The following is a 14,642-nucleotide window of genomic DNA, read 5'->3' as shown; positions in this document are numbered from 1 at the left end:
ACCTTCTGAATATTCACACTCAACTTCAATGTTCAGTTCTTCATGGTATATTCTAGCTTGTTTCATGACCATCAAACCAGTCAGTGGCACACGTTCACTTCTTCGTTGTCGAATCCACTCAATCAGCACACGGTCAAGATCTTCATTTTTTGCCCTATGCAATGTTTTCCTACTTTTCATTAGTTTATGGTCATCACTGTCAGTGTAAAACTTCAACAACTTGTCTTTCTGTTTCTTTAAGTCATATACGATGGTAGTTCCCACACCATATTCTTCAGTAAGACGCCGCACAGACACACCATGATCAAGCTTCTGCAATAACTCCACTTTCTGCGATATCGATAATGAGAGATGCTTCCTTTTCTGCTTCTCACTGTTACCCATAGGAGTATCTGCAGCTTTTTAACATTTTCACAAATCACAAAAAAACAACAAATATCAAAGAGAGCAGGAGACGCACGTGTGACGGCGCTGAGACACAACTGACGCCTCACACCTGCGTGGGTCAAGCATCGACCGCGTCGGGTCATGTTTTGCGCCACTCGGGTCATGTCGTGTGCATGACTTACGCTCCACGAAAAAACTTTCGGTGTTCAGAGGTTTTCGGTTTTCGGAAGTGTGGATAAGGGATAGTCTACTTGTATTGCAAAATGGTGTAAGAACAGAAAATGCTGGAAGTACTCGGCAGGTCAGGAAATATCTGTGGAGAGAGAGAAACAGTTCATGTTTCAGGTTGATGACCATTCATCGGAATGGTAAAACAGTGTTACCTTTTCCCCCATGACTGAAGGAGAGACGTGAGTTTGAGTTGCTCTGTTCCTGGGTAAAGTAAAAACTAGATATGAGAAACTATTATGCTTGAAGAACAGTTGGACATTTGGCTTATGATGCAAGATCAACATCAGTGTTTCAAGTATCATGTCTTTTTCATTGTCTCTCTGTTATTTCTCACTCTTGCTGCTTCTCCTTTCTTTTGATTGTGCTGTCGCTGTCTTTCCATTGGTCTATTTTTCTGTATATCTATATCAAGAATGAAGACATGAATAATCGTCACAGCAGTAGTGAGGAGGATATTTCAAATTTAGAAATGAGCAGTTTTAGTAATGGTCTGAATGTGGGGTTTTCAGCTTTGCTCAGGTTGAGCAGGATGTTGTCGTTCAATGTGTAGTACAATTCCAATAGAAATGGGAACTCGGATATTAATTTTCCCCTCCCAACCGTGGGACATTGAGGCATGTCATAACACTTCAGTTAAGATCAACCTTGGGACAGATCTAACCTGAGAGTTTCCTGATCTGTATAACTGAGCTGCTCACCAGATAAATTCACATTCAATGGGAAAGTGCTGACAAAAGTTACTTCAAAGTGAAAAACTGTGCATCCTGGTCAGTACCAAGCATTGTGGCACAAGCTGCTGAAGTAGCTAATGGTTGTAAAACTGCAAAAGCTTCACTTGGAAATTTGTTTTTATGATGTAGACTAGTGGTTTTCAACCCTTGGTGTTGGGACTGCAACAATTATTGACAAATTCTTAGGGACCCTCTGTTCTAACTTCTCAGGGACATTGGCAATACCCAAAAGAGAACAGTGCTGATAAATACAGAATATAATGACACGTGGGCAGCAACCTGATGACCTCGGGGATTCCATCAGGATGCTATCTCAGACCCCCTCGGGCGCAGGGATTCCAGGATGAAAACCAGTGATCTCAATTAAATTAGAGCAAGGATTTAGAAGCTAGGATTTGGAATATTTGTGAGTTCAAATGTTCCTTTCATTGGGGCACAGAACTAAGTTGTAAGAGCACCATAATCTTGATGGGGAAAATTCAGCCATCTCAAGGTAATCTGTCTTTTTTAACTTGCTACAAAATTCCCACTTTGGGCACAAAATCCAATGTTTTCTAAGTTTCTGTTGCGTGCTGCACCCTTGTGCCTTCTGCAGGCCTAGTCTGTAAAGTAATCAGACCTGAGATTCTTGGACATACCAGTGGTTTTTTGTTCCTTCAATGATATCTCCAGAATATGGTTTCTCCTGCTCAGTAATGGGAACTTTCCTCCAAAATAGCACGATACTCTGGCTTTGAACAGGGTCAGACTCGAGCACAAGGCTACAATATCATTTAAGCAAGAGGCCTTGGATGTAATCTTTTGGTTCTTAGTACGGCTGTTGTACCTAAGGCACCCCCTCATGATTGAGATATTAACATCTTAATTTAGGGGCATTTCAATGCTTTCCCCCTCCCCCACTTCTCCAAGCAGTATATGCAGGTTTTACTCGTATTTACTTTTATTGGGTTCAAGAAATCTGGTGGCCTTTATCTTATTTTGGATCAAGTAATTGACTCCATTCCTGAAGTTGGAGGAGTCCCAAGGTTTTTTTACCCTCTCACAGCACCAATGATGTTTCTTGGCCAGCAGTCAGAGTTCTAAAGGATGCAAATGTTCTTAGAGTAATTTTAGCTTTAAGTTGACAGATGTTTCATTATCAGGTAGTAAGTGACCAGTAGAGAGTCCTTCCTTTTGACCTTTTCCTGGGATCCCAAATTCACCATACGTTGACATGCAATAATTGCTGCACCCCTGCGTCTGTAGCATATTCTCGTATACCCACATCTGGACAATTGGTTAGTCTGAGCATTCAGTTCAGACACATGTCAGCTGGTGGTCTAGTAGGTAATCTATGCTTTCCAAGCTTTTGGTCAATTACAAAGTCACAGTTGGGCCCCTCACGGGATCTTGTGTTTGTAGGAGCACAATTATATACTGTCCAGGCACAGGGTGCCCCTGTCTAGATACAGTTTTGTGGTGCTCAGAGATCTACTATACCCACCCCCTTCAGAGAACTCGGCCAGTGTTTTTAGATATTGGAGCTTACGGTAGCTGTCATCTTTGTGATTCCTAATGCACATTTGCTGAGTAAAGCCCTAAATTACATTTGCTCAGGTGGTGATCCCTGGCAGACTGTCTTATCTAGTTCAGACTGTTGGCAGTAGATTTCTTATGGACAGAGGACAACAAAAGTTTTACGAGGGATTCTTCAGTCACCTCCCTTTCAATTTACAATGTCGGGATGGGGTTCTCAACTCCGAGGAAAACGAGTGTGAGGAAAATACACTCCTGCAATCCACATGACACTTGTATGGATTGAAAATTCTTGCCATATGCTGGTGTGGCAGTTTTTTTCTGCCTTTCAAGGAACAATGACCTGCATCTGGACAGATAATATCCCTATTTTGTTGCATTAACAAGTGGGGAGACTTGTGTCTTTACTGTTTTGTGACTTGATATGGCTAATATTATGGTAACTGGCACAAGGGATATCTCTCTCAGTCCAAAGATGTGCGGGTTAGGTTGATTGGCCATGATAAAAAAAAAAATTGACCCTTAGTGTTAGGGGGGATTAAATACGTGGGGTTACGGGGATAGGGCTTGGGTGGGATGGCTGTCGGTGTAGGGACCGGGTGCTCGGGTTTGGATGATCAGCCATGATCTCGTTGAATAGCGGAGCAGGCTCGAAGGGCCGAATGGCCTACTCCTGCTCCTATCTTCTATGTTTCTATGTCATCTGGTGGGAGTGGACTTTCCACAAGAGTGGAAGATCCATTCTCGGGTTCAAGGAATATTTCACATCTGGTGTGCCCAATGATCAAAATGATTACACTTCCACATAATCATCAGCTCTGTTCTGCAGGAGAGAAGCTACGTTCATGCGGTAGAAGAACAGCCAAGTTTTGGTATGTTTTTCTCCCATTTCTTCTGATCCCTTTGCTAATGTAGAAGTCATGTGCAGACCAGCGGAAACTCTCACCTGGCGCTAGCATAGTCAGCCGTGGTTCTGTGATCTTGGTCGTCAGCAGAGCTATTATTCTCCCCTGCTATTACATGGGCACGGGGAGTGCATCCGTTTTTGTATCTAGAGTTAGAAAACCTTTGGCTGGTGGCATGGTTATTTTGCGGAGTCAACTTCTTGATGAAGATCTTCCCACGTTGGCTGAGATCCTACTCCCTATTGAGTTTTATTACGTCAAAGTGGCAGAAGTTTGCCAAATGATACAGGCTAGGTTTATTCTCCCTGTTGAAGTTCATTACATCCTTGAATATCCTGTAACTGAGCTAGGTCTAAAGCTCAATACTGTTTTAGTATGTCACCGTCATCATGACCTCATGAACCATTAGCTTCAGGTCTGATTGGTTGTCATCACTTCCTGTCTCATTTTACGTGAGTTATATGGAAGATGCATACAAGTAGACTTCCCTTAGTTCATCATGGCACCTTAAACTATGGATACTTTTTGTGATTTTAAGTGTCTTACGTGGAAGAGAGAATTAGTTGTGCCTTGTTTTTATGTAGACTGAACACAGGATTTTAGGAAGTTACAACAATTATTAATGTATAGAATGGGGAACTTTGATAAATTGCTGACAAAGCAGCAAGTAGCATAATGGCTATTAGTATAATCTCTGTTTTATCATTTAGCCATTAAATGTCCAAAGTCCAGTTCAGGGCCTGGACTTCTCTTAATTAGGATTCCATTGACACTATCTGTAAGGCATCTACATGGAATACCCCTCACAGATTTACTAGGTATGACTGTTTACAAATATGGGTAACATGCAGTACCATGCATCTGTCTTTACCAAGGAAGAAGATGCTGCCAAAGTCATAGTGAAAGAGGAGCTAATTGAGATACTGGATGGGCTAAAAATTGATAGAGGAGTTACTAGAAAGGCTGGCCATACTTAAAGTAGATAAGTCACCAGGACCAGATGGGATGCATCCTAGGATGCTGAGGGAAGTAAAGGTGGAAATTACGGATCCTCCTTAGATACAGGAGTGGTTCCAGAGGACTGGATAATTGCAAATGTTACACCCTTGTTCAAAAAAGGGTGTAAGGATAAACCCAGCAACTACAGGCCAGTCAGTTTAACCTCGGTGATGGGGAAACTTTTAGAAACGATAATCCGGGACAAAATTAACAGTCACTTGGACAAGTGTGGATTAATTAAGGGAAGCCAGCATGGTTTTGTTAAAGGCAAATCGTGTTTAACTAACTTGATTGAATTTTTTGATGCGATAACAGAGAGGGTTGATGTGGTGTAAATGGACTTCCAAAAGGCATTTGATAAAGTGCCACATAATAGGCTTGCCAGCAAAGTTAAAGCCCATGAAATAAAAGAGACAGCGGCAGATATGAAATTGGCTAAGTGACAGGAAACAGAGAGTAGTGGTGAATGGTTAATTTTCGCACAGGAGGAAGATATACAGTGGTGTTCCCCAGGGGTAGGTAACATTGCTATTCTTGATGTATATTAATGACTTGGACTTGGGTGTACAGGGCACAATTTCAAAATTTGCAGATGACACAAAACTTGGAATCTAGAACAGTGAGGAGAATAGGGATAGACAGGCTGGTGAAATGGGCAGCCACGTGGCAGATGAAATTTAACACGGAAAAGTGTGAAGTGATATATTTTGGTAGGAACCACAAGGAGAGGCAATATAAACTAAAGGGTACAATTCTAAAGTGGGTGCATGAAGAGAGAGACCTGGGGGTATATGTACACAAATCATTAAAGGTGACAGGGCAGGTTGAGAAAGCAGTTAAAAAAACATATGGGATCCTGGGCTTTATAAATAGAGGCATAGAGTACAAAATGAAGGAAGCTGTGATGAACCTTTATAAAACACTGGTTAGGCCACAACTGAAGTATTGTCCAATTCTGGGCACCACATAATTAGGAAGGATGTGAAGGCCTTAGAGAGGGTGCAGAAAAGATTTACGAGAATGGTTCCAGGGATGAAGGACTTCAGTTACGTGGATAGACTGGAGAAGCTGGAGTTGTTCTCCTTAGAGCAGAGAAGGTTGAGAGGAGATTTGATAGAGATGCTCAAAATCATGAGGGGTCTAGAGAGAGAGAAACTGTTCCCATTGGCGGAAGGGTCGAGAACCAGAGGACACAGATTTAAGCTAACTGGCAGAAAATCCAAAGGCGATATGAGGAAAAACCTTTTTACGCAGCGAGTGCTTATGATCTAGAATGCATTGCTTGAAAGTGTGGTGGAGGCAGAATCAATCGTAGCTTTTAAAAGGGAATTGGATAAGTACCTGAAGGACTACGGGGAAAGGGCGGGGGAGTGGGACTAGCTGAAGTGTTCTTGCAGAGAGCCGGCATGGGCTCAACGGGCCGAATGGCGGCCTCCTGTGCTGTAACCATTCTATTATTCTATGTTTACAGCGGATCTTTTTCACTAGCATGAATTGGGCTATCTCCGTTATGGCCTCCTTCCTTCTAAATTGTACTAGTTTGTATGGCTTCTAAGATACGTTAGGGATGTCTGAATGATAAAGATAAGATTACTTAACTTGTACGGTGTTCATTCTTTGAATGATAGTATCATCACTCACCACAATCCCTCCTGACCCATTCCCTCAGGAGTTGGGGTTGTTTGTGGTTTTATGGATGGGCAGTTTTTGCAGTGATTTTTTCGGGCTATAGCACAGCTCCTGGAGCTTGATAAAAGTTGCAGCAGGGACTCGTGTGGAAGCGGCCCCTAAACCATTTGGACAAAAAATGATTCTTCAGAACCAGTTAAAATTGGATAAGTTCCTACAGTTTGTGAGGGTGTTATTGTTTGAAGAGTGATTAAGATCCAACAAGATTGATAATTCTTGCTTCAGTGAAAGTTGGGATTTGAGCAATCTCCATAACATTTTAGTGACCTGTTTGGGACAGTCTTTATCAATTATGTTTATTTGGAAGGTTTAGCGATGCTTGGGAAGAAGTGAAAATTGTTTCACAAACATGGTGTTGGAATACCTTCCCTATTTACTCTAGCCTGCACTAAAGTTTAAATATAGTTTCTATTAAACAGTACTGGTCAAATTAACTTGCACCACCTGTACAGTATAAAATATTGCACATAAGGTTAAAATATACATTGCTCACTCCAGTCCAAGCTGCATGACCAAGTCATACTTGAATTTGGTTGTGTTTTGGATTTCCCCCATGTAAGCAGTATTGTATGCTGTGTTAAATAGCTTATATTCAGTACTAGCTGGGGGTGCCCGGCGTTGCCGGGGCAATTTTGGGCCGCGCGGTCTCCCTGCCCCTGTCTGTCCCCTCTCTCTGTCCCTCCCTCTCCCCCTCTCCTCTCCCTCCCTCCCCTCTCCCTCCCTCCCCTCCCCCTCTCTCTGTCCCTCCGTCCCCTCTCGCTGCCTAGCGCCTGAGGCCCGGTGCCGTTGTGATACCGGCCATGCGGGGCCTAGCGCTTGAGGCCCGGCCGGGCTCTCGGGCCGAGACGGACCCCAGCTGAGCTCCCCGCGGGTGGCGCGGTTGACGGCCGGCCACTGCTGCTCCCCCACCCGCTGTGTGTAAACTGACCTGCCGCTCCCGGAGCCGCAATGTGGGGGTTTATTTGGCTGGTGCTGTGGCTGTGGGGATGAAAAAAATGGAGGCGAAGTTTCGGGAGACTGGAGGATTAGGTCCCGTCCGTGACGCAGCGATTGGTCAACCATCAGGTGACTGAACTGTAGGATTGGTCAACCAGCACGTCACTCAACGCTAATGAGAGGTAGGATTGGTCAACTGCTAATGAGCGGAGTTTTGAGGATTTTTGAACGTTTTTTGTATACTGTCCGAACAATTTTTGTCTGACCAAAAAGTAAATATGCCTATGAGTCTCCCCTAATAAGCTTTGTTTTGATATAACATGCGTGTAGGTACGCTCTATAACTTTTCATTGTATAGCCAGACAGACAGACAATTTACATCCCAACGGGCCCATGTTGGTGTGGTCTTATAAAGAATTAACTGTAGCTCCTATTTTGGTATCATCTGCAAATTTTGACACCGCTTCCTGTAGGCCTATATCCAAATCATTGATAAACACAGTGGACAGATCATTGAGGGACACTACTATCCATTTCCAAACACACTCAAATGCTGCCATTAACTTGTCACTTCCCTATTGAGCTGAGTTGCAGGGTCCGTATTGTTAGCTATTGCCACGCACAGATTGTTGGTTTGGTTTTAGTAATCAAATCTTATTTGCCATTCATGTTCTGAACACATCTGTCTGTCTAGAAATACCACTTCTTTACAGACAGGAGGTAACAATAAGTCTGTCTCTTGCACCTACCTTTAAATAACTTTGTTGTTTAGAATTGGGATAGGGCTGCTCTTAGCATAGCAAATTGAGATGAGAAAAGACTCCAGTACTGTTTTGGAAGGGCGTGGCAGCATAATAACAGAAGCAGGCAGTCTAGTCCCGTTTCGCTTTGCTGCTAATTCAGTCATTGGAACTTGCCAGTATCAAGTGGCCGGAACTCGGTTACTTGCAGATCATTTGAAAAAATGAAAGCCACCAGAAGTGCGGGTTTTGTTTGAATTTGATTAAATCTGGTGTTTTATCATAAACAGCAGCTGCAGCATGTTGTTTTAAAGACTGCAGCAAAAAGAGTTCTCGAAGCAAGTGTACTAAAATGGTAAATTCAGTGAATTACATCAATCTGATTTTTTCCCTTTAAAAGCTTAAATAAGACACCAATTGTTCAGTGTGTCTTTCCTGAATGGAAATACAGCTGCGTTTTCTGTAGTGACCCTATTGTCATGGCGTACTGACATTTATCAAGGAGTCCTGGAGGTGCTTTGATCAGCCGTGTTTTTCTTCCAAATGGCAGAATTCTACTCCCAGTTGCACTGTGCAACAAGCCAGAAATAACTTGGAACAGCAAGGAAGCTTTAATTAACTGGAACCTTGCAAAACATCAATTTGCAGACTTCAGCTGTGCCAGCACCATATAATTTTAAAGTTTAGGGATTATACTGCTATTTTTACCATATTTCTGTGCAGCATTTTAACAATTGCATGAATGACATGTTTCATGAGTTAATAGCAAAGTTACAAATTTATAATTTTTTATATAATTTTTTTTAATGCAGAAAGAATTGCTGTAAGTTTTGTTTTACATTGAAACTACACCATCTTATACCATCTTGTTTAATTGTGCTTGAGCATTTGTATTAGATTGAACTCTTTACACCAGAATGAACTTTGGAGTTTGAGTGTAACTGCTAGACGCTTACTGGCATGGAAACTCATCTCGGTGTCTTTTTCTGCCGGCAACAAATGAGCAGGCAGTCAAGCTAATATCTCCAGTCCAGTAATCAGATTACCTTTGTTAGCATCTGTTATCAGCCTTTGTGGGAAATCACCTGTAATGGGTATGTTATGGCAGAACCACTACTAACTTGGGACTCGGGATGATTGTTGGCAGAAGCTTTCGGTATGGATTGCCACTTCCTTGTTACTGGAACAGCCGAGTTGAGATGAGAAACTGGGCTACTCTGATTTTATCCATTTTAATAATTGCATTCTGTTCTGGGAGGAACCCAATACTTAATGTAAGTAGCCATACTAGATGCAGTTTCAAGTGGTGCGACTTGTATAGAATTGTTTACAGTTTAAAATCTTAGCATCATGAAATTAAATATTGTTCAGGATTTGTGGCCGTTTATATTTAATTAAAGCAACTCTTAATTCATTACTTGTCGAGATCCTGTGATGATCTTGATTCCCAATCTACACCAAGTATGGTCTTTAGTTGCAACGGGGGTTAGAGGGCTGGCATAATTGGACCGGGACACAGAAGTAATTCAGTCCTCATTTTAAAGTCATATAATCTGTTCATATTATATAGTATTTGGATTTGGTGGTATTCATAGTGACACAGCCAAACTTGGGACAAACTTCAATTGGTTGGAAATTCAGAGTTTCTCTGCAATGTGAGCGGAAGAGTCTGGGTGGGGTGGTGCGTACAAAGGTGAAGTGCTCCTGTGTCACCACTTGCAGCAGGGTGTAATTATAGCATGACAAGTATATGTAAACAGTTGCTATTCTAAATATGGTCATAGGAATTCATAATGGGGGTTGATGACAAGTGTGACAAACATGGCAACAGGAAGTCAGGATTTGTAGAATAGAAAGTGGATGCAGACAGGGTTTTTAATATAGATGGTGTGCCAGGTTACTACTTGAAAAAATTGCGTTTGTAGTCTAAGACTGCTTTTACAAATGTCAATCTTTTTTTAAAAATTGCATAGCAACATGTCACTGGGGAAGCGAACAAAAGTTTCTGATTAGATTTTGGGTTCATAATATTTAGGTTGGATTTATGTATGTGCTAAACTGAGAACTCCACAGGAATTGTTCAGTTTGATTTTTGCGTTAAGTTTAGTATGGGGCTTGGAGACGAGACTTAATGAGAGCATCTCTGAAGATATTCTATTGTCTAGTCTGATTTAAGATCAGTTCTTAATCTAGCCCAATACACTTTTTTTGTACATTAATTTATTCCTGGGTTGTAATTTCAGGATTCCTTGGTCACAGCTTAAAAGCTACTTTGTATTCAAATTGGAGAAAGTCATGGATGACTTCAGAGCCTCAGCCCCTGAACCCAGAGCTCCGCCCAATCCAAATGTGGAATACGTTCCTTATGAAGAAATGAAGGACCGAATTCTTAAAATCGTTAATGGGTTTACAGGGTAAGTAGATCACTATGGTGATTTAAAAAAAAAAAAAATTCCATTCAATTAATTCATATTGCATTGAAAATGCACGAGCAATTAAAAGGTGTGTAAAACTACTTGCTTACAAGACAGTTATGCTTCCAATTTAGATTTGATTCAAAAATACTATTATCTCTGATTCCTTTAAATCAGTAATCTATGGTGCACACAATACATTTTGTTTCCAGGGATTTTTTTTCAATTGTGGAATTACTACTTTTTAAATAAAAAAAATAAAAAAGCAGCTCTACATTAGAAAATGGTAGTTAGCTGCATTTTTATTTATATTGTACCTTAGAACAGAATGCAGAAGGTAACTGATTTTTAGGTTGTAAAATGTCAGTCAAATTTTGTTTATTGAACAGCTATTTGCTGTTGAATACGGTGCAACTGATGGGCCTTTTATATTGGATAACTGCTTCCTATTGGCTCACAGTGCCACTCCTGCAGGAACTGTTGTGTTGATATTGCAGGTAGCTCAATGGACTTTAAGACAGCTTTGCATGTGTAAATGGTTACACACGAATTGTTTTCCAGTCACTGCAATCATTTCCTTACTATGATAGCAGACTTTTTGTCTTTTGTCAAATCAAAAATTACTTGGGATGGAAAAAACTGTCGTTCTGGAAACTTTAGATAATAGGGCTATTTTCACTGGATCAGAGAATTCTGTGACGATTTGAGGTTTTAAAAAAATTATCAAGACTATTTCTTAAAGTTAGTGACAAGGGGTCAGCCATCTATTTAAAATTGTCAGCTAGTGTGAGGAGCAATTGAGAATTTGTGTTGTAACCGGAGTTGTTGGCACATGGAATGTTTTGCCAAAGGGAATAGTTGAGGCACAAACCATTAAATCTTTTAAGGGAAAATGAAAAATTATTTGAAGCAGAGGAAGACACAGAGCTATGGGGCGAGAGTAGGGCTTTGGGATTAATCTTGGATTGCCATTACATAGAGCTTGTACACATCCAATGGGCCAAATTGCCTGGCTTCTGTGATGTAAACTTTTATGGTTCTACAGAACATTTATTTAACTGTTCTAAAAATATCTAAAGTTAAAATTAAAGCTGTCTTTTTTAACATATTTGAAATAAGAGACCAGAACTTAGTTGATTGTAGAATAGGTCAGGTTGTTCTGTAAATTAGTAAGAATACAGAGACATTGCCTTGGTCATAACTAATTTGCACTTGGTTGAAGCATTAACAGTTCCTAGATAAACGGGCGATATGTGAACAGCTCACCAGTTATTCCATGCAGTTGTTTGCTCCCTTGCGTCCTTGATCTTAGTTGATTGATGGCTGTCATCGGGACCTTTGGTCTGAAACATATATTGGATATTTCTACCTTTCCTACATTCTATTTAGAGTTTTGAACACTTGTGGGTTACTGATCTGTACTATCCACTATTCGCCATAGAGGTTTACAACAGATCATTTTACCCATGTAGTGCGTTCCCACTAAGCTGTGGGACTGTGGAGAGGTGTGGAGGCCGCTCACCGGCTTTTAAATGGAATAAACCGCGCATGCGTGAAAATTTGAATGGGCCGCGCAACCACTTAGAGACCGAGTGAAGAAAATTAGAGGGAACATTGCCCACGAGTCCTGTCAGTTGTCAAGCTGCATAAGACATGCATTCTAGGAGGAGTATTTTAATTCTTGTGAACTGCGTCTGAGAATTTGCCAATCAAACTGGCTACCACCCTCCGAGATATGGGCTTCCCTGGAATCAGCACCTGCTGGGCTCTTGACTGAAGTTATTCCAACATTGTACCCGGTTTCCTCATTGAGATGTGTTAACAAACCTCATTGTCCCAAGCTAGATAAGCATATGAGAGAAGGGAATAGAGGGCGATACTGAGTTAGATGAGAAAGGATGGGAGGAGGCTCGAGTGAAGCATAAACGCTGGCATGGACTGCTTGGGCTGAATAGCCTATGTAAATTCTTCATGGGGCAAACATACAGAAATCCAATTTGACATAGCTTTCTCCCTCTTTTTCTCTTTGCGCCCCACCTCCTTGTCCTACGACGGGTCTCTCGTGTGAATTTATCCTGTGGCTTGCTCGGGAAGGCTGTTCACCCTGTCCTAGGTATGCCACTATGACTGAACGTCTTCCTGGACCGCAGGGTTCCATAGGATGTGTGGAATCTTGCCGGAGAGCTGTGCCTGGCATCTCTGATTGCTTACTCTAACTGTGGTTACATGTTTGTGCAGAAGGGTCTGTCAGCTTTGGCTATCTGTTTCTGTATTGTCTGCTAGGTTCCCGTGGCTGAGCCATCTGGAACCTCCATCTTTATCCTACAATTACAGCTGGGTGCTGCCCCTGGGTTTCCCGTGTAACCCCCCTCCCCGCATGTCTTCCTGTTGAAATAATGAGGCTTGTGTCACCTTGGCTGCTGTCTTCCTGAGCACCCTGCCTATAACCCCTTTGGTATCTGTGGGATTCCCAATCAATACCTCAAATAGCATGGAAAAAGAGACTCCCAGCTCTGTCATGATTGCTTAAGTGAAATAGCCAAACTTTGGCCATGCATATCTCTGGTTTTCCGAAATCCCTGAATGGGGCATCTATGCCTCTATACAATAGTGTATGCCTACCTGATGTAAGATTTCCATTGTCAAGAAGGAACAGCTGGTATCCTGCAATCCCTTCATCTCATTCACTGTGTTTGGGTGAAGGTAGGGAGTCAATTTGTCTGCACCCACAGTCACCATGTACCCAACTCGCTCATACTTTCCAAGGTCTTGTGGATTTCTGAAAGGCTAGTAGAGGCTTACCTTATGGCCTCCTTTTCCACACTTAACACACCAGATTTAGTTATCTTCAGCCCTTGCAATTCTGTTTGGCTACCTTGATCAAGACTTGCTTTGTATGGGCTGAGCAGCTGGCTCACTGGTTCATTTGTGGGATGGCATGAGACATTTGGCCTCCCACCATGTAACAACTCATTATGTTTGTGAGATCATAAATTGCTTGGCACGTTTACCCAACTGCTTTACATTCCTGATCAAGTAACTAAATACCTCAATTCTCTCCAATTATTTCCAAAAACCTGTCCTTTTAAACTAGGTGACCAATTTCTTTGTAATTTGTTACATTTTTGCTTTCTGACCAAAGCTTCCATACAGCTTATAATTCAATAAGTTTATCTATGTACTGAACACATTTTTCCTTAATTTCTTGAGCTTCTGTCTGTACACTTTGGTGTTAAATCATATACATTAAGAACAGCACATTTTACCACCTCACTGTTTGCTGGATTGATGCAAGAAAAGGCAGCAAGTGCTCTATCCCTTGAAGTTGCTAGATGACTGTCCCATATATTTTGATCCAATCTATGGCGACCAGCTGATATTCGAATGCCTGAGTAAAAGTGTTACGGTGATCTCCTTTTTATAAAAAAAAAATGAGCAATGTGTTCTGTAAGTTCACTGCACATTCGCTATTGATGTGCATTTCTCTGCCAGTTCGAGTTCAACGTTGCTTTTTCTCCTTCTCTTCAGCCTAGTCCTGTCATTGTTTCTCTTTCTCATTGACTTCAAATTTAAATTGTGTGTTGGTCTTCCTAGCTGTCACTCCAACTTCAATCAAAACTTACCCTCTTTACCACAGCCAATCAAACAACTCAATTTCTGCCTCTTGATCTGGGCGACCTTTTTAAACATCTTTGTTTCTGTCCAGTTTTAAACTTCCAACGTTTTAAATTGTGTGTCACCAGTGCAAATCAGTATCCCAGGTAGCCGCCAGCAGTTTTGACACATTTTGGGCCTGCAGGAGAGTCTCTTGGGCTCAGCGTGTCGCTCTGATTTCAGCAGTGATTCTTTGTGGACATTTGACTTTTTCACGCCAAACACCCAGGGATTCAATTTGATTTTGTCTTTCCAAATTTAAGTTGTTTGGAAAGTAGTTTGAGCATATAATAATAAGGGGAGATATTGCATTAGGGTTAGAGGTTTGTTACTGGTAGTGATGGGAGCAATTTAAAATGATTGAAGAGTATTGTACAACATGTTATCTTGGGTGCAATAACAAAAGCCTAGTGATGATGCTAGTTGAGGACAAACTAAAAG

General features: G+C 41.5%; 1 protein-coding gene across 4 annotated transcripts in view; it reads left to right on the top strand.

Moving 5' to 3' along the window:
- ppp4r2b (protein phosphatase 4, regulatory subunit 2b) overlaps nucleotides 1–14,642 on the top strand; it is an 88,220-nt gene that overhangs the window by 18,909 nt on the left and 54,669 nt on the right. For 2 of the 4 annotated variants that reach the window (XM_086001423.1, XM_086001424.1), the window contains exon 3: nucleotides 10,377–10,547. The exons of the other annotated variants lie outside the window; for them this stretch is intronic. In XM_086001423.1, coding sequence (XP_085857549.1) covers nucleotides 10,377–10,547 — 171 coding nt within the window. The remainder of the gene's footprint in view (nucleotides 1–10,376; nucleotides 10,548–14,642) is intronic. 4 annotated transcript variants of the gene reach the window in all.

Source organism: Somniosus microcephalus, chromosome 11, assembly GCF_052327205.1.
Source record: "Somniosus microcephalus isolate GS21.2 chromosome 11, FLI_Smic_1.0, whole genome shotgun sequence".
Classification (NCBI taxonomy): domain Eukaryota; kingdom Metazoa; phylum Chordata; class Chondrichthyes; order Squaliformes; family Somniosidae; genus Somniosus; species Somniosus microcephalus.
Note: the sequence above shows the minus strand (reverse complement) of the source record. Positions and strands in the feature narration are given on the sequence as shown.